Here is a 20,508-nt window from a genome sequence, read left to right as displayed (position 1 = left end):
AGGCAATGAAACCTCGCCACCAACATCTGGAACATTTGCACAACCTGCTGTCACAACAGCTACAGCACAAGAGGAAGGAAAAGTTGCCATGACATTTTCGCTGAAGAAAAACTTCACATCACAACTTACAGACAAATCCTCTGAAGAGTACAAGACATTAGAAAACGAAATAAAAACATTAGTAAGTACAATAAAATGACTTTATCAGTTTGATACATACTGAATAAACTCTTGGCAGATCAGTGAATGTTTGGATACATTACTCATAATCCTGGAAATTAATATTGGAGACAGAGATGATCCAGCTGTGAAATGAAAATGTAGAATGAATGACCAAAATGAGGCAGGATATGCAACTGAAACCATCTTCCATCTCTAATCCTGTTTTTGGAAATCTTACTGTTTGTCAATTTTATTTCCCCAGCTTGATGCTGTCTATTCGAAGCAATATGGAGACAACTTCATCGGAACTAAGATCATCTCTTTCAGGTAAATGACTTCACACTTTATTTAACATCTGAAGAAGAAAATAGTACGTGTTTCACTAAAGCTGTTTGAATGGAACTGTAGTAATTAAAACAGAGTCAGTATATACGATTATGAAATGCTCCAACTTGTTAAAAATGTATGTGTCCTTATTCATATCAGATTGATTGTTTAATCAATCATTTTGACTTTATTAAATGTCTGCAGCACATTATGCTTTTATTTTGATATGTCAATAACAATGGCCGTAAATAAAGAAGGATGACATGACAGCTTCCAAAAGTGAAGCCAAATATCTGGATCACACGCCAATGGCTTACAACAGACAAAGTCTGTCCCCTCCATGTTAACATATGGGACATTTTAAAAAACCTTCAAAATACATGTCAAATACATTTTTCCAAAGATGGTTTCTGACAATTATTGTAATTTGTAATTATCTTAATCAAGAGGTCAAACTTCTGGTTTAAATGAGATATTTAAGATAAGAGAAATTGGGTGTGACATAATGATTGACAGCTGAGATTGACGTGTGATTGGTGTGTTGGGTTTATTGTCATAACCTTGACACCGTGGCTCGACTCCACGATGACTATTTCACAGACTCAGGCTCCAAAAGCACGAGATGGCAGAACCCTTATCACTGATATTTTGATTTCATTTTTGGACAGTGGGAGGAAATAGAGATGCATCACTCATCTGTGTATATACAGTTACTGGTCACAAATACCACATCACAATATTTATGATTTGTTTCTTACAGTCCAGGATCAGTTGTGGTAAATTCTGAGCTTCAGTTCAAAAATGCCAGCTCAGTGCCAGAAACTAGTGCTGTGGCAAATGTTCTGGTGGAGGCAGCAAACAACAATTCCAACTTCTCCCTTCCAGTTAACACATCAAGCATTGTTGTAACAAGTAAGTTGTTGTTAACATTACATAATACAGCCTTTGACTTATTGTGTAAGTTTCCAACATGTACAGTGCAATTCTCTGAACATTCCATGTAAATCAATCTTTTAAATCTGTAAATATGTCAAATACTCATCTATTCATAATGGTATTTAATGAAGGTTTAGTAGAATAAGGGGGTATCCTTTGAGATTTACTGGACAGTATTGTTTACTTGCTCATGTTAGTATTTTAGATGCTGAATATCATGTTGTCCAGGGTAACTACACATTTTTATTTGATTGAAAGAAATGTACAGCCAGTGTGCTTAGTTTGTAATCGCATTTTCCCTTCGATTAAAAAGGTCAATCTTTAGCATGTTTTGTGGTGACACAGCTAAGAGCCAAAAAAACTTAGACCTCCTATATAAACTATCATTTTTGTGATGTGATATGTAGATTAACAGTTTTTTGTGTTTACGGTTTGTATAGATGCATTTTGTAATGCTTCAAAAGATCCTGAAACCTGTTAACACTGTTCTTTTGGTTGTGACAGGAACTATTTCACCAACATCAACCCCAGCAACTGTTTCAACTGTGCCTATCACTTCAGCTGCCAACCTCACCGTTGCTACAATTGCTGCAACCAATGTTACAACTGGCTCAACAGGTTTGAACATGACCACACCACCAGAAAACATGACGACACCACAAGTCAATAAGACCTCACCACCAGTCAACATGATCTCAGCACCAGTCAACATGACAACACCACCAGTGAACATGACCTCGCCATCAATAAACATGAGCTCACCACCAGTCACCATGACAACACCACCAGTCAACATGACCTCACCACCAGTCACCATGACCACACCACAAGTCAATGTGACTTCACCACCAGTCACCATGACAACACTACAAGTCAATGTGACTTCAGCACCTGTCAACATGACCTCACCACCACCAGTCAACATGATCTCAGCACCAGTCAACATGACAACACCACCAGTGAACATGACCTCGCCATCAATAAACATGACCACACCACCAGTCAATGTGACTTCATCACCAGTCAACATGACCACACCACAAGTCAATAAGACCTCACCACCAGTCAACATGACCACAACACAAGTCAATAAGACCTCACCACCAGTCAACATGACCACACCACAAGTCAATAAGACCTCACCACTAGACACAATGACAACACCACTGCTCAATGTGACTTCACCATCAGTCACAATGACAACCACACCTGTCAACATGACCACACCACCACTCAATGTGACTTCACCACTAGTCAACATGACCACACCACAAGTCAATAAGACCTCATCACCAGTCACAATGACAAAACCACCAGTCAATGTGACGTCACCACCAGTCACCATGACAACACTACAAGTCAATGTGACTTCAGCACCTGTCAACCTGACCTCTCCACCACCAGTCAACATGACCTCACTACCAGCATTCATCATGACCTCTCCACAACCAGAAAACATGACCACACCACAAGTCAATAAGACCTCACCACCAGTCACAATGACAACACCACTGCTCAATGTGACTTCACCATCAGTCACAATGACAACCACACCTGTCAACATGACCACACCACCAGTCACAATGACCTCACCACCAGGCAAATTGACCTCATTACGACCAGTCACCATGACCTCACCACCAGGCAAATTGACCTCATTACGACCAGTCACAATGACCTCACCACAAGTCAATGTGACCACACCACAAGTCAATGTGACCACACCACAAGTCAATAAGACCTCACCACCAGTCACCATGACCTCACCACCACCAGTCAACATGACCTCACCACCACCAGTCACCATGACCTCACCACCAATCAACATGACAACCACACCTGCCAACATGACCACACCACCAGTCAATGTGACTTCACCACCAGTCACCATGACCTCACCACCAGTCAACATGACCACACCACAAGTCAATAAGACCTCACCACCAGTCACAATGACAACCACACCAGTCAACATGACTTTAGCACCATTAAACATGACCACATCACCAGTCAACATGACCACATCATCGCTCACCATGACCTCACCACCGGTCAACATGACCTCACCACCGGTCAACATGAGCACACCACCAGTCAACATGACCTCACTGCCACTTAATGTAATAACACCATTAATATCCTCCATATCACCTTCAGGTATTGATATTGTAGATGCAGACAAAAATGACTTTTTTATGTTATTGAAAGAGATTTCTTGCCATTGTTCTTAATTTGTAGTAGAATGTTCCCTCTGATGAAAAAGTCAAATTTTGAGCATGATTACAGCGGGAAACATGATGAACTAGTTGAGTTGAAAAGGACAATTTGGTCTAAATAAATATGAAAAGTTTGTGTGCGCCACTCTCCATAAGATTGCATTCTGACAATTTGCATGCGGCAATATGTAGTGTGATCATTTTTATTTTTACTTTTTATATACATGAGTCTGTACTGCTTCAAATGATCCTGGAACCAATAAAACCATGTTTATTTGACTGTTACAGGAATTGAAACATCACCACCAGTCAACATGACCTCACCACCAGTCAACATGACCTCACCACCACCAGTCAACATGACCTCACCACCAGTCAACATGACCTCACCACCACCAGTCAACATGACCTCACCACCACCAGTCAACATGACCTCACCACCAGTCAACATGACCTCACCACCACCAGTCAATATGACCTCACCACCAGTCAACATGACCTCACCACCACCAGTCAACATGACCTCACCACCAGTCAATATGACCTCACCACCACCAGTCAACATGACCTCACCACCACCAGTCAACATGACCTCACCACCACCAGTCAACATGACTTCACCACCACCAGTCAACATGACCTCACCACCACCAGTCAACATGACTTCACAACCAGTCAACATAACCTCACCACCAGTCAACATGACTTCACCACCACCAGTCAACATGACCTCACCACCAGTCAACATGACCTCACCACCAGTCAACATGACTTCACCACCAGTCAACATGACCTCACCACCAATCAACATGACCTCACCACCACCAGTCAACAGGACCTCACCACCACCAGTCAATATGACCTCACCACCACCAGTCAACATGACTTCACCACCAGTCAACATGACCTCACCACCACCAGTCAACATGACTTCACCACCAGTCAACATGACCTCACCACCAGTCAACATGACCTCACCACCTGTCAACATGACCTCACCACCACCAGTCAACATGACCTCACCACCACCAGTCAACATGACCTCACCACCAGTCAACATGACCTCACCACCAGTCAACATGACCTCACCACCACCAGTCAACATGACCTCACCACCACCAGTCAACATGACCTCACCACCAGTCAACATGACCTCACCACCAGTCAACATGACCTCACCACCAGTCAACATGACCTCACCACCACCAGTCAACATGACTTCACCACCAGTCAACATGACTTCACCACCACCAGTCAACATGACCTCACCACCACCAGTCAACATGACCTCACCACCACCAGTCAATATGACCTCACCACCACCAGTCAACATGACTTCACCACCAGTCAACATGACCTCACCACCACCAGTCAACATGACTTCACCACCAGTCAACATGACCTCACCACCTGTCAACATGACCTCACCACCAGTCAACATGACCTCACCACCACCAGTCAACATGACCTCACCACCAGTCAACATGACCTCACCACCAGTCAACATGACCTCACCACCAGTCAACATGACTTCACCACCACCAGTCAACATGACCTCACCACCACCAGTCAACATGACCTCACCACCACCAGTCAACATGACTTCACCACCAGTAAATATGACCTCACCACCACCAGTCAACATGACTTCACCACCAGTCAACATGACTTCACTACCACCAGTCAACATGACTTCACCACCAGTCAACATGACCTCACCACCACCAGTCAACATGACTTCACCACCAGTCAACATGACCTCACCACCACCAGTCAACATGACCTCACCACCAGTCAACATGACCTCACCACCAGTCAACATGACCTCACCACCAGTCAACATGACCTCACCACCAGTCAACATGACTTCACCACCACCAGTCAACATTACCTCACCACCACCAGTCAACATGACCTCACCACCAGTCAACATGACTTCACCACCAGTCAACATGACCTCACCACCAGTCAACATGACCTCACCACCAGTCAACATGACTTCACCACCACCAGTCAACATTACCTCACCACCACCAGTCAACATGACCTCACCACCAGTCAACATGACCTCACCACCACCAGTCAACATGACCTCACCACCACCAGTCAACATGACTTCACCACCAGTCAACATGACCTCACCACCACCAGTCAACATGACCTCACCACCAGTCAACATGACCTCACTACCACCAGTCAACATGACCTCACCACCACTTAATTCAACATCACCACTAATCTCCACCATGTCACCTCTAGGTATCAGTTTCACTTCAGTCTTCTCAGTAGAGAAAACCTTTTATGTAATATATTATCAGGTCTTGTATAATTCCTAAATGTGGTTTGTATGATAATCGAGGTACAAAATCTGTCAGTGCCTAATGTGTTATATACTTCTAGGCAATGCAACCTCCTCACCAACATCTGGATCATCAGCAGCAGTTGTCACGACAGTTACTCAAGAAGAAGATTCAACAGTTGCGATGGAATTTAAATTGGAACAAAACTTTACATCCCAACTTGGAAACAAATCATCCGAAGAGTTCAAGACATTAGCAAATACAATAAAAACAGCAGTAAGTACAAAGACATAACTTATGACTTGGATGTTAACATAAATATATGAATGCACATAATCAATGTGAATTGGTGAACTAAATATAGGGATGATTGTATGTTAATTTCCTAGGGAATCATGCATGGATATGAATGAAAGAAATCAGGCCCATTTAGGAAACTGGTATCTAAGACTGTATGAAATTTGATGCACCTTGATTGAACTTGGTGGAGATATGCACAGTATGGAGTGCCATTCTTGTTTTCTGACAAATCAGTGAAAATGTTGAAAAAAAACTATTTTGCAAAGTTAATGATACTGAAAAAAAGATGGAAAGTGTTGACAAGAGTATTGGGAACCACTTCTGCAGCACTTGAGAGCTCTGTACAGAAATGAGTGAGTGATAAATGAACAAAAATAAGAAGTATTGCAATATTCAGGCAAACCAGTGAAAATTTGGTAGATCAGCTTTGAATAAAAATGTAGAATGAATGAGGCAATGGTTATGCAATTGAAACCATCTTCCATCTCTAATCTTGTTTTTGGAAATCTTACTGTTTGTCAATTTTATTTCCCCAGCTTGATGCTGTCTATTCGAAGCAATATGGAGACAACTTCAACGGAACTAAGATCATCTCTTTCAGGTAAATGACCTCACACTTTATTTAACATCTGAAGAAGAAAATAGTACGTGTTTCAATAAAGCTGTTTGAATGGAACTGTAGTAATTAAAACAGAGTCAGTATATATTATTATGAAATGCTCCAACTTGTTAAAAATGTATGTGTCCCTATTCATATCAGATCGATTGTTTAATCAATCATTTCGACTTACAACAGACAAGGTCTGTCCCCTCCATGTTAACATATGGGACATTCTAAAAAACATTAAAAATACATGTCAGATACATTTTTCCAAAGATGGTTTCTGACAATTATTGTAATTTGTAATTATCTTAATCAAGAGGTCAAACTTCTGGTTTAAATGAGATATTTAAGATAAGATAAATTGGGTGTGACATAATGATTGACAGCTGAGATTGACGTGTGATTGGTGTGTTGGGTTTATTGTCATAACCTTGACACCGTGGCTCGACTCCACGCTGACTATTTCACAGACTCAGGCTCCAAAAGCACGAGATGGCAGAACCCTTATCACTGATATTTTGATTTCATTTTTGGACAGTGGGAGGAAATAGAGATGCATCACTCATCTGTGTATATACAGTTACTGGTCACAAATACCACATCACAATATTTATGATTTGTTTCTTACAGTCCAGGATCAGTTGTGGTAAAGTCTGAGCTTCAGTTCAAAAATGCCAGCTCAGTGCCAGAAACTAGTGCTGTGGCAAATGTTCTGGTGGAGGCAGCAAACAACAATTCCAACTTCTCCCTTCCAGTTAACACATCAAGCATTGTTGTGACAAGTAAGTTGTTGTTAACATTACATAATACAGCCTTTGACTTATTGTGTAAGTTTCCAACATGTACAGTGCAATTCTCTGAACATTCCATGTAAATCAATCTTTTAAATCTGTAAATATGTCAAATACTCACCTATTCATAATGGTATTTATTGAAGGTTTAGTAGAATAAGGGGGTATCCTTTGAGATTTACTGGACAGTATTGTTTACTTGCTCATGTTAGTATTTTAGATGCTGAATATCATGTTGTCCAGGGTAACTACACATTTTTATTTGATTGAAAGAAATGTATAGCCAGTGTGCTTAGTTTGTAATCGCATTATCTCTTTAATAGAAAAGGTCAATCTTGAGCCTGATTAAAACTGGAAACATGATGAACTACATGAGTTGAAAAGGACAAATTGGTTTGGATAAAAAGTAACACTCTTCAATAGAGTTTGTGTGCACAACAAGCAAAGACTGTATTCTGACAAAGAACATGTTTTACAGTCAAGTTTTGTGGTGACACAGCTAAGAGCCGAAAAGATGAAACCTCCTATACAGTAAAGTTTGGAAAGATAAACTGTCATTTTTGTGATGTGATATGTAGATTAACAGTTTTTAGTGTTTACGGTTTGTATAGATGCATTTTGTAATGCTTCAAAAGATCCTGAAACCTGTTAACACTGTTCTTTTGGTTGTGACAGCAACTATTTCACCAACATCAACCCCAGCAACTGTTTCAACTGTGCCTATCACTTCAGCTGCCAACCTCACCGTTGCTACAACTGCTGCAACCAATGTTACAACTGGCTCAACAGGTTTGAATATGACCTCACCACCAGTCAACATGACCTCACCACCAGTCAACATGACCTCACCACCAGTCAACATGACCTCACCACCACCAGTCAACATGACCTCACCACCACCAGTCAACATGACCTCACCACCACCAGTCAACATGACCTCACCATCACCAGTCAACATGACCTCACCACCACCAGTCAACATGACCTCACCACCACCAGTCAACATGACCTCACCACCAGTCAACATGACCTCACCACCACCAGTCAACATGACTTCACCACCAGTCAACATGACTTCACCACCACCAGTCAACATGACCTCACCACCAGTCAACATGACCTCACCACCACCAGTCAACATGACTTCACCACCAGTCAACATGACTTCACCACCACCAGTCAACATGACCTCACCACCACCAGTCAACATGACCTCACCACCACCAGTCAACATGACCTCACCACCACCAGTCAATATGACCTCACCACCACCAGTCAACATGACTTCACCACCAGTCAACATGACCTCACCACCACCAGTCAACATGACTTCACCACCAGTCAACATGACCTCACCACCAGTCAACATGACCTCACCACCTGTCAACATGACCTCACCACCAGTCAACATGACCTCACCACCAGTCAACATGACCTCACCACCAGTCAACATGACTTCACCACCACCAGTCAACATGACCTCACCACCACCAGTCAACATGACCTCACCACCACCAGTCAACATGACTTCACCACCAGTAAATATGACCTCACCACCACCAGTCAACATGACTTCACCACCAGTCAACATGACTTCACTACCACCAGTCAACATGACTTCACCACCAGTCAACATGACCTCACCACCACCAGTCAACATGACCTCACCACCAGTCAACATGACTTCACCACCAGTCAACATGACCTCACCACCACCAGTCAACATGACTTCACCACCAGTCAACATGACCTCACCACCACCAGTCAACATGACCTCACCACCAGTCAACATGACCTCACCACCAGTCAACATGACCTCACCACCAGTCAACATGACCTCACCACCAGTCAACATGACTTCACCACCACCAGTCAACATTACCTCACCACCACCAGTCAACATGACCTCACCACCAGTCAACATGACTTCACCACCAGTCAACATGACCTCACCACCAGTCAACATGACCTCACCACCAGTCAACATGACTTCACCACCACCAGTCAACATTACCTCACCACCACCAGTCAACATGACCTCACCACCAGTCAACATGACCTCACCACCACCAGTCAACATGACCTCACCACCACCAGTCAACATGACTTCACCACCAGTCAACATGACCTCACCACCACCAGTCAACATGACCTCACCACCAGTCAACATGACCTCACTACCACCAGTCAACATGACCTCACCACCACCAGTCAACATGACTTCACCACCAGTCAACATGACCTCACCACCACCAGTCAACATGACTTCACCACCAGTCAACATGACCTCACCACCACCAGTCAACATGACCTCACCACCAGTCAACATTACCTCACCACCACCAGTCAACATGACCTCACCACCAGTCAACATGACTTCACCACCAGTCAACATGACCTCACCACCAGTCAACATGACCTCACCACCAGTCAACATGACTTCACCACCACCAGTCAACATTGCCTCACCACCACCAGTCAACATGACCTCACCACCACCAGTCAACATGACCTCACCACCACCAGTCAACATGACCTCACCACCAGTCAACATGACGTCACCACCACCAGTCAACATGACCTCACCACCAGTCAACATGACCTCACCACCACCAGTCAACATGACCTCACCACCAGTCAACATGACCTCACCACCACCAGTCAACATGACCTCACCACCAGTCAACATGACCTCACCAACACCAGTCAACATGACCTCACCACCACCAGTCAACATGACCTCACCACCAGTCAACATGACCTCACCACCAGTCAACATAACCTCACCACCAGTCAACATGACCTCACCACCACCAGTCAACATGACCTCACCACCACTTAATTCAACATCACCACTAATCTCCACCATGTCACCTCTAGGTATCAGTTTCACTTCAGTCTTCTCAGTAGAGAAAACCTTTTATGTAATATATCATCAGGTCTTGTATAATTCCTAAATGTGGTTTGTATGATAATCGAGGTACAAAATCTGTCAGTGCCTAATTTGTTATATACTTCTAGGCAATGCAACCTCCTCACCAACATCTGGATCATCAGCAGCAGTTGTCACGACAGTTACTCAAGAAGAAGATTCAACAGTTTCGATGGAATTTAAATTGGAACAAAACTTTACATCCCAACTTGGAAACAAATCATCCGAAGAGTTCAAGACATTAGCAAATACAATAAAAACAGCAGTAAGTACAAAGACATAACTTATGACTTGGATGTTATCATAAATATATGAATGCACATAATCAATGTGAATTGGTGAACTAAATATAGGGATGATTGTATGTTAATTTCCCAGGGAATCATGCATGGATATGAATGAAAGAAATCAGGCCCATTTAGGAAACTGGTATCTAAGACTGTATGAAATTTGATGCACCTTGATTGAACTTGGTGGCGATATGCACAGTATGGAGTGCCATTCTTGTTTTCTGACAAATCAGTGAAAATGTTGAAAAAAAACTATTTTGCAAAGTTAATGATACTGAAAAAAAGATGGAAAGTGTTGACAAGAGTATTGGGAACCACTTCTGCAGCACTTGAGAGCTCTGTACAGAAATGAGTGAGTGATAAATGAACAAAAATAAGAAGTATTGCAATATTCAGGCAAACCAGTGAAAATTTGGTAGATCAGCTTTGAATAAAAATGTAGAATGAATGAGGCAATGGTTATGCAATTGAAACCATCTTCCATCTCTAATCTTGTTTTTGGAAATCTTACTGTTTGTCAATTTTATTTCCCCAGCTTGATGCTGTCTATTCGAAGCAATATGGAGACAACTTCAACGGAACTAAGATCATCTCTTTCAGGTAAATGACCTCACACTTTATTTAACATCTGAAGAAGAAAATAGTACGTGTTTCACTAAAGTTGTTTGAATGGAACTGTAGTAATTAAAACAGAGTCAGTATATATGATTATGAAATGCTCCAACTTGTTAAAAATGTATGTGTCCCTATTCATATCAGATTGTTTAATCAATCATTTCGACTTACAACAGACAAGGTCTGTCCCCTCCATGTTAACATATGGGACATTCTAAAAAACATTAAAAATACATGTCAGATACATTTTTCCAAAGATGGTTTCTGACAATTATTGTAATTTGTAATTATCTTAATCAAGAGGTCAAACTTCTGGTTTAAATGAGATATTTAAGGTTAGAGAAATTGGGTGTGACATAATGATTGACAGCTGAGATTGACGTGTGATTGGTGTGTTGGGTTTATTGTCATAACCTTGACACCGTGGCTCGACTCCACGATGACTATTTCACAGACTCAGGCTCCAAAAGCACGAGATGGCAGAACCCTTATCACTGATATTTTGATTTCATTTTTGGACAGTGGGAGGAAATAGAGATGCATCACTCATCTGTGTATATACAGTTACTGGTCACAAATACCACATCACAATATTTATGATTTGTTTCTTACAGTCCAGGATCAGTTGTGGTAAATTCTGAGCTTCAGTTCAAAAATGCCAGCTCAGTGCCAGAAACTAGTGCTGTGGCAAATGTTCTGGTGGAGGCAGCAAACAACAATTCCAACTTCTCCCTTCCAGTTAACACATCAAGCATTGTTGTGACAAGTAAGTTGTTGTTAACATTACATAATACAGCCTTTGACTTATTGTGTAACTTTCCAACATGTACAGTGCAATTCTCTGAACATTCCATGTAAATCAATCTTTTAAATCTGTAAATATGTCAAATACTCACCTATTCATAATGTTATTTAATGGAGGTTTAGTAGAATAAGGGGGTATCCTTTGAGATTTACTGGACAGTATTGTTTACTTGCTCATGTTAGTATTTTAGATGCTGAATATCATGTTGTCCAGGGTTACTAGACATTTTTATTTGATTGAAAGAAATGTATAGCCAGTGTGCTTAGTTTGTAATCGCATTATCTCTTTAATAGAAAAGGTCAATCTTGAGCCTGATTAAAACTGGAAACATGATGAACTACATGAGTTGAAAAGGACAAATTGGTTTGGATAAAAAGTAACACTCTTCAGTAGAGTTTGTGTGCACAACAAGCAAAGACTGTATTCTGACAAAGAACATGTTTTACAGTCAAGTTTTGTGGTGACACAGCTAAGAGCCGAAAAGATGAAACCTCCTTTATAAACGGTCATTTTTGTGATGTGATATGTAGATTAACAGTTTTTAGTGTTTACGGTTTGTATAGATGCATTTTGTAATGCTTCAAAAGATCCTGAAACCTGTTAACACTGTTCTTTTGGTTGTGACAGGAACTATTTCACCAACATCAACCCCAGCAACTGTTTCAACTGTGCCTATCACTTCAGCTGCCAACCTCACCGTTGCTACAACTGCTGCAACCAATGTTACAACTGGCTCAACAGGTTTGAATATGACCTCACCACCAGTCAACATGACCTCACCACCACCAGTCAACATGACCTCACCACCAGTCAACATGACCTCACCACCAGTCAACATGACCTCACCACCACCAGTCAACATGACCTCACCACCACCAGTCAACATGACCTCACCACCACCAGTCAACATGACTTCACCACCACCAGTCAACATGACCTCACCACCACCAGTCAACATGACCTCACCACCAGTCAACATGACCTCACCACCACCAGTCAACATGACCTCACCACCAGTCAACATGACCTCACCACCAGTCAACATGACGTCACCACCACCAGTTAACATGACCTCACCACCAGTCAACATGACCTCACCACCACCAGTCAACATGACCTCACCACCACCAGTCAACATGACTTCACCACCACCAGTCAACATGACCTCACCACCAGTCAACATGACCTCACCACCAGTCAACATGACGTCACCACCACCAGTCAACATGACCTCACCACCACCAGTCAACATGACCTCACCACCACCAGTCAACATGACCTCACCACCACCAGTCAACATGACCTCACCACCACCAGTCAACATGACCTCACCACCAGTCAACATGACCTCACCACCACCAGTCAACATGACCTCACCACCACCAGTCAACATGACCTCACCACCAGTCAACATGACCTCACCACCACCAGTCAACATGACCTCACCACCAGTCAACATGACGTCACCACCACCAGTCAACATGACCTCACCACCACTTAATTCAACATCACCACTAATCTCCACCATGTCACCTCTAGGTATCAGTTTCACTTCAGTCTTCTCAGTAGAGAAAACCTTTTATGTAATATATTATCAGGTCTTGTATAATTCCTAAATGTGGTTTGTATGATAATCGAGGTACAAAATCTGTCAGTGCCTAATGTGTTATATACTTCTAGGCAATGCAACCTCCTCACCAACATCTGGATCATCAGCAGCAGTTGTCACGACAGTTACTCAAGAAGAAGATTCAACAGTTTCGATGGAATTTAAATTGGAACAAAACTTTACATCCCAACTTGGGAACAAATCATCCGAAGAGTTCAAGACATTAGCAAATACAATAAAAACAGCAGTAAGTACAAAGACATAACTTATGACTTGGATGTTAACATAAATATATGAATGCACATAATCAATGTGAATTGGTGAACTAAATATAGGGATGATTGTATGTTAATTTCCCAGGGAATCATGCATGGATATGAATGAAAGAAATCAGGCCCATTTAGGAAACTGGTATCTAAGACTGTATGAAATTTGATGCACCTTGATTGAACTTGGTGGCGATATGCACAGTATGGAGTGCCATTCTTGTTTTCTGACAAATCAGTGAAAATGTTGAAAAAAAACTATTTTGCAAAGTTAATGATAGTGAAAAAAAGATGGAAAGTGTTGACAAGAGTATTTGGAACCACTTCTGCAGCACTTGAGAGCTCTGTACAGAAATGAGTGAGTGATAAATGAACAAAAATAAGAAGTATTGCAATATTCAGGCAAACCAGTGAAAATTTGGTAGATCAGCTTTGAATAAAAATGTAGAATGAATGAGGCAATGGTTATGCAATTGAAACCATCTTCCATCTCTAATCTTGTTTTTGGAAATCTAACTGTTTGTCAATTTTATTTCCCCAGCTTGACTCTCTCTATTCGAAGCAATATGGAAACAGATTTGTTGGAACTAAGATCATCTCCTTCAGGTAAATGACCTCACACTTTATTTAACATCTGAAGAAGAAAATAGTACGTGTTTCACTAAAGCTGTTTGAATGGAACTGTAGTAATTAAAACAGAGTCAGTATATATGATTATGAAATGCTCCAACTTGTTAAAAATGTATGTGTCCCTATTCATATCAGATCGATTGTTTAATCAATCATTTCGACTTACAACAGACAAGGTCTGTCCCCTCCATGTTAACATATGGGACATTCTAAAAAACATTAAAAATACATGTCAGATACATTTTTCCAAAGATGGTTTCTGACAATTATTGTAATTTGTAATTATCTTGATCAAGAGGTCAAACTTCTGGTTTAAATGAGATATTTAAGATAAGAGAAATTGGGTGTGACATAATGATTGACAGCTGAGATTGACGTGTGATTGGTGTGTTGGGTTTATTGTCATAACCTTGACACCGTGGCTCGACTCCACGATGACTATTTCACAGACTCAGGCTCCAAAAGCACGAGATGGCAGAACCCTTATCACTGATATTTTGATTTCATTTTTGGACAGTGGGAGGAAATAGAGATGCATCACTCATCTGTGTATATACAGTTACTGGTCACAAATACCACATCACAATATTTATGATTTGTTTCTTACAGTCCAGGATCAGTTGTGGTAAATTCTACGCTTCAGTTCAAAAATGCCAGCTCAGTGCCAGAAACTAGTGCTGTGGCAAATGTTCTGGTGGAGGCAGCAAACAACAATTCCAACTTCTCCCTTCCAGTTAACACATCAAGCATTGTTGTAACAAGTAAGTTGTTGTTAACATTACATAATACAGCCTTTGACTTATTGTGTAACTTTCCAACATGTACAGTGCAATTCTCTGAACATTCCATGTAAATCAATCTTTTAAATCAGTAAATATGTCAAATACTCACCTATTCATAATGGTATTTATTGAAGGTTTAGTAGAATAAGGGGGTATCCTTTGAGATTTACTGGACAGTATTGTTTACTTGCTCATGTTAGTATTTTAGATGCTGAATATCATGTTGTCCAGGGTAACTAGACATTTTTATTTGATTGAAAGAAATGTATAGCCAGTGTGCTTAGTTTGTAATCGCATTATCTCTTTAATAGAAAAGGTCAATCTTGAGCCTGATTAAAACTGGAAACATGATGAACTACATGAGTTGAAAAGGACAAATTGGTTTGGATAAAAAGTAACACTCTTCAGTAGAGTTTGTGTGCACAACAAGCAAAGACTGTATTCTGACAAAGAACATGTTTTACAGTCAAGTTTTGTGGTGACACAGCTAAGAGCCGAAAAGATGAAACCTCCTTTATAAACGGTCATTTTTGTGATGTGATATGTAGATTAACAGTTTTTAGTGTTTACGGTTTGTATAGATGCATTTTGTAATGCTTCAAAAGATCCTGAAACCTGTTAACACTGTTCTTTTGGTTGTGACAGGAACTATTTCACCAACATCAACCCCAGCAACTGTTTCAACTGTGCCTATCACTTCAGCTGCCAACCTCACCGTTGCTACAACTGCTGCAACCAATGTTACAACTGGCTCAACAGGTTTGAATATGACCTCACCACCAGTCAACATGACCTCACCACCACCAGTCAACATGACCTCACCACCACCAGTCAACATGACTTCACCACCACCAGTCACCATGACCTCACCACCAGTCAACATGACCTCACCACCAGTCAACATGACCTCACCACCACCAGTCAACATGACCTCACCACCAGTCAACATGACTTCACCACCACCAGTCAACATGACCTCACCACTAGTCAACATGACCTCACCACCACCAGTCAACATGACCTCACCACCACCAGTCAACATGACCTCACCACCAGTCAACATGACCTCACCACCAGTCAACATGACGTCACCACCACCAGTCAACATGACCTCACCACCACTTAATTCAACATCACCACTAATCTCCACCATGTCACCTCTAGGTATCAGTTTCACTTCAGTCTTCTCAGTAGAGAAAACCTTTTATGTAATATATCATCAGGTCTTGTATAATTCCTAAATGTGGTTTGTATGATAATCGAGGTACAAAATCTGTCAGTGCCTAATTTGTTATATACTTCTAGGCAATGCAACCTCCTCACCAACATCTGGATCATCAGCAGCAGTTGTCACGACAGTTACTCAAGAAGAAGATTCAACAGTTTCGATGGAATTTAAATTGGAACAAAACTTTACATCCCAACTTGGAAACAAATCATCCGAAGAGTTCAAGACATTAGCAAATACAATAAAAACAGCAGTAAGTACAAAGACATAACTTATGACTTGGATGTTATCATAAATATATGAATGCACATAATCAATGTGAATTGGTGAACTAAATATAGGGATGATTGTATGTTAATTTCCCAGGGAATCATGCATGGATATGAATGAAAGAAATCAGGCCCATTTAGGAAACTGGTATCTAAGACTGTATGAAATTTGATGCACCTTGATTGAACTTGGTGGCGATATGCACAGTATGGAGTGCCATTCTTGTTTTCTGACAAATCAGTGAAAATGTTGAAAAAAAACTATTTTGCAAAGTTAATGATACTGAAAAAAAGATGGAAAGTGTTGACAAGAGTATTGGGAACCACTTCTGCAGCACTTGAGAGCTCTGTACAGAAATGAGTGAGTGATAAATGAACAAAAATAAGAAGTATTGCAATATTCAGGCAAACCAGTGAAAATTTGGTAGATCAGCTTTGAATAAAAATGTAGAATGAATGAGGCAATGGTTATGCAATTGAAACCATCTTCCATCTCTAATCTTGTTTTTGGAAATCTAACTGTTTGTCAATTTTATTTCCCCAGCTTGACTCTCTCTATTCGAAGCAATATGGAAACAGATTTGTTGGAACTAAGATCATCTCTTTCAGGTAAATGACCTCACACTTTATTTAACATCTGAAGAAGAAAATATTACGTGTTTCACTAAAGCTGTTTGAATGGAACTGTAGTAATTAAAACAGAGTCAGTATATATGATTATGAAATGCTCCAACTTGTTAAAAATGTATGTGTCCCTATTCATATCAGATCGATTGTTTAATCAATCATTTCGACTTACAACAGACAAGGTCTGTCCCCTCCATGTTAACATATGGGACATTCTAAAAAACATTAAAAATACATGTCAGATACATTTTTCCAAAGATGGTTTCTGACAATTATTGTAATTTGTAATTATCTTGATCAAGAGGTCAAACTTCTGGTTTAAATGAGATATTTAAGATAAGAGAAATTGGGTGTGACATAATGATTGACAGCTGAGATTGACGTGTGATTGGTGTGTTGGGTTTATTGTCATAACCTTGACACCGTGGCTCGACTCCACGATGACTATTTCACAGACTCAGGCTCCAAAAGCACGAGATGGCAGAACCCTTATCACTGATATTTTGATTTCATTTTTGGACAGTGGGAGGAAATAGAGATGCATCACTCATCTGTGTATATACAGTTACTGGTCACAAATACCACATCACAATAATTATGATTTGTTTCTTACAGTCCAGGATCAGTTGTGGTAAATTCTACGCTTCAGTTCAAAAATGCCAGCTCAGTGCCAGAAACTAGTGCTGTGGCAAATGTTCTGGTGGAGGCAGCAAACAACAATTCCAACTTCTCCCTTCCAGTTAACACATCAAGCATTGTTGTAACAAGTAAGTTGTTGTTAACATTACATAATACAGCCTTTGACTTATTGTGTAACTTTCCAACATGTACAGTGCAATTCTCTGAACATTCCATGTAAATCAATCTTTTAAATCAGTAAATATGTCAAATACTCACCTATTCATAATGGTATTTAATGAAGGTTTCGTAGAATAAGGGGGTATCCTTTGAGATTTACTGGACAGTATTGTTTACTTGCTCATGTTAGTATTTTAGATGCTGAATATCATGTTGTCCAGGGTAACTAGACATTTTTATTTGATTGAAAGAAATGTATAGCCAGTGTGCTTAGTTTGTAATCGCATTATCTCTTTAATAGAAAAGGTCAATCTTGAGCCTGATTAAAAATGGAAACATGATGAACTACATGAGTTGAAAAGGACAAATTGGTTTGGATAAAAAGTAACACTCTTCAGTAGAGTTTGTGTGCACAACAAGCAAAGACTGTATTCTGACAAAGAACATGTTTTACAGTCAAGTTTTGTGGTGACACAGCTAAGAGCCAAAAAAATTAGACCTCCTATATAAACTGTCATTTTTGTGATGTGATATGTAGATTCACAGTTTTTAGTGTTTACGGTTTGTATAGATGCATTTTGTAATGCTTCAAAAGATCCTGAAACCTGTTAACACTGTTCTTTTGGTTGTGACAGGAACTATTTCACCAACATCAACCCCAGCAACTGTTTCAACTGTGCCTATCACTTCAGCTGCCAACCTCACCGTTGCTACAACTGCTGCAACCAATGTTACAACTGGCTCAACAGGTTTGAATATGACCTCACCACCAGTCAACATGACCTCACCACCAGTCAACATGACCTCACCACCAGTCAACATGACCTCACCACCACCAGTCAACATGACTTCACCACCAGTCAACATGACCTCACCACCAGTCAACATGACCTCACCACTAGTCAACATGACCTCACCACTAGTCAACATGACCTCACCACCACCAGTCAACATGACCTCACCACCAGTCAACATGACTTCACCACCACCAGTCAACATGACCTCACCACTAGTCAACATGACCTCACCACTAGTCAACATGACCTCACCACCACCAGTCAACATGACTTCACCACCACCAGTCAACATGACCTCACCACCAGTCAACATGACGTCACCACCACCAGTCAACATGACTTCACCACCAGTCAACATGACTTCACCACCACCAGTCAACATGACCTCACCACCAGTCAACATGACCTCACCACCAGTCAACATGACCTCACCACCACCAGTCAACATGACCTCACCACTAGTCAACATGACCTCACCACCACCAGTCAACATGACTTCACCACCACCAGTCAACATGACCTCACCACCAGTCAACATGACGTCACCACCACCAGTCAACATGACTTCACCACCAGTCAACATGACTTCACCACCACCAGTCAACATGACCTCACCACCAGTCAACATGACCTCACCACCAGTCAACATGACCTCACCACCACCAGTCAACATGACCTCACCACCAGTCAACATGACTTCACCACCACCAGTCAACATGACTTCACCACCAGTCAACATGACCTCACCACCAGTCAACATGACCTCACCACCAGTCAACATGACCTCACCACCAGTCAACATGACCTCACCACCACCAGTCAACATGACCTCACCACCAGTCAACATGACTTCACCACCACCAGTCAACATGACCTCACCACTAGTCAACATGACCTCACCACCACCAGTCAACATGACTTCACCACCACCAGTCAACATGACCTCACCACCAGTCAACATGACGTCACCACCACCAGTCAACATGACTTCACCACCAGTCAACATGACGTCACCACCACCAGTCAACATGACCTCACCACCAGTCAACATGACCTCACCACCACCAGTCAACATGACCTCACCACCAGTCAACATGACTTCACCACCACCAGTCAACATGACCTCACCACCACCACCAGTCAACATGACCTCACCACCAGTCAACATGACCTCACCACCAGTCAACATGACCTCACCACCACCAGTCAACATGACCTCACCAC

The 20,508-nt window shown here is 41.4% G+C and overlaps 1 protein-coding gene across 1 annotated transcript in view; it reads left to right on the top strand.

Annotated features, from left to right (window-relative positions):
• LOC109637756 (mucin-2-like) overlaps positions 1-20,508 on the top strand; it is a 71,481-nt gene that overhangs the window by 38,353 nt on the left and 12,620 nt on the right. The window contains exons 9-29 of the mRNA XM_069530589.1: positions 3-181; positions 425-489; positions 1,250-1,401; positions 1,930-2,043; positions 3,930-5,900; positions 6,042-6,217; positions 6,778-6,842; positions 7,476-7,627; positions 8,312-8,425; positions 10,658-10,833; positions 11,394-11,458; positions 12,088-12,239; positions 12,906-13,019; positions 13,959-14,134; positions 14,695-14,759; positions 15,393-15,544; positions 16,211-16,324; positions 16,871-17,046; positions 17,607-17,671; positions 18,305-18,456; positions 19,123-19,236. Coding sequence (XP_069386690.1) covers positions 3-181; positions 425-489; positions 1,250-1,401; positions 1,930-2,043; positions 3,930-5,900; positions 6,042-6,217; positions 6,778-6,842; positions 7,476-7,627; positions 8,312-8,425; positions 10,658-10,833; positions 11,394-11,458; positions 12,088-12,239; positions 12,906-13,019; positions 13,959-14,134; positions 14,695-14,759; positions 15,393-15,544; positions 16,211-16,324; positions 16,871-17,046; positions 17,607-17,671; positions 18,305-18,456; positions 19,123-19,236 — 4,509 coding nt within the window. The remainder of the gene's footprint in view (positions 1-2; positions 182-424; positions 490-1,249; positions 1,402-1,929; positions 2,044-3,929; positions 5,901-6,041; positions 6,218-6,777; positions 6,843-7,475; positions 7,628-8,311; positions 8,426-10,657; positions 10,834-11,393; positions 11,459-12,087; positions 12,240-12,905; positions 13,020-13,958; positions 14,135-14,694; positions 14,760-15,392; positions 15,545-16,210; positions 16,325-16,870; positions 17,047-17,606; positions 17,672-18,304; positions 18,457-19,122; positions 19,237-20,508) is intronic.

Source organism: Paralichthys olivaceus, chromosome 8 (assembly GCF_024713975.1).
Source record: "Paralichthys olivaceus isolate ysfri-2021 chromosome 8, ASM2471397v2, whole genome shotgun sequence".
Taxonomy (NCBI): Eukaryota; Metazoa; Chordata; class Actinopteri; order Pleuronectiformes; family Paralichthyidae; genus Paralichthys; species Paralichthys olivaceus.
This window is presented reverse-complemented; position numbering and strand designations above follow the sequence as displayed.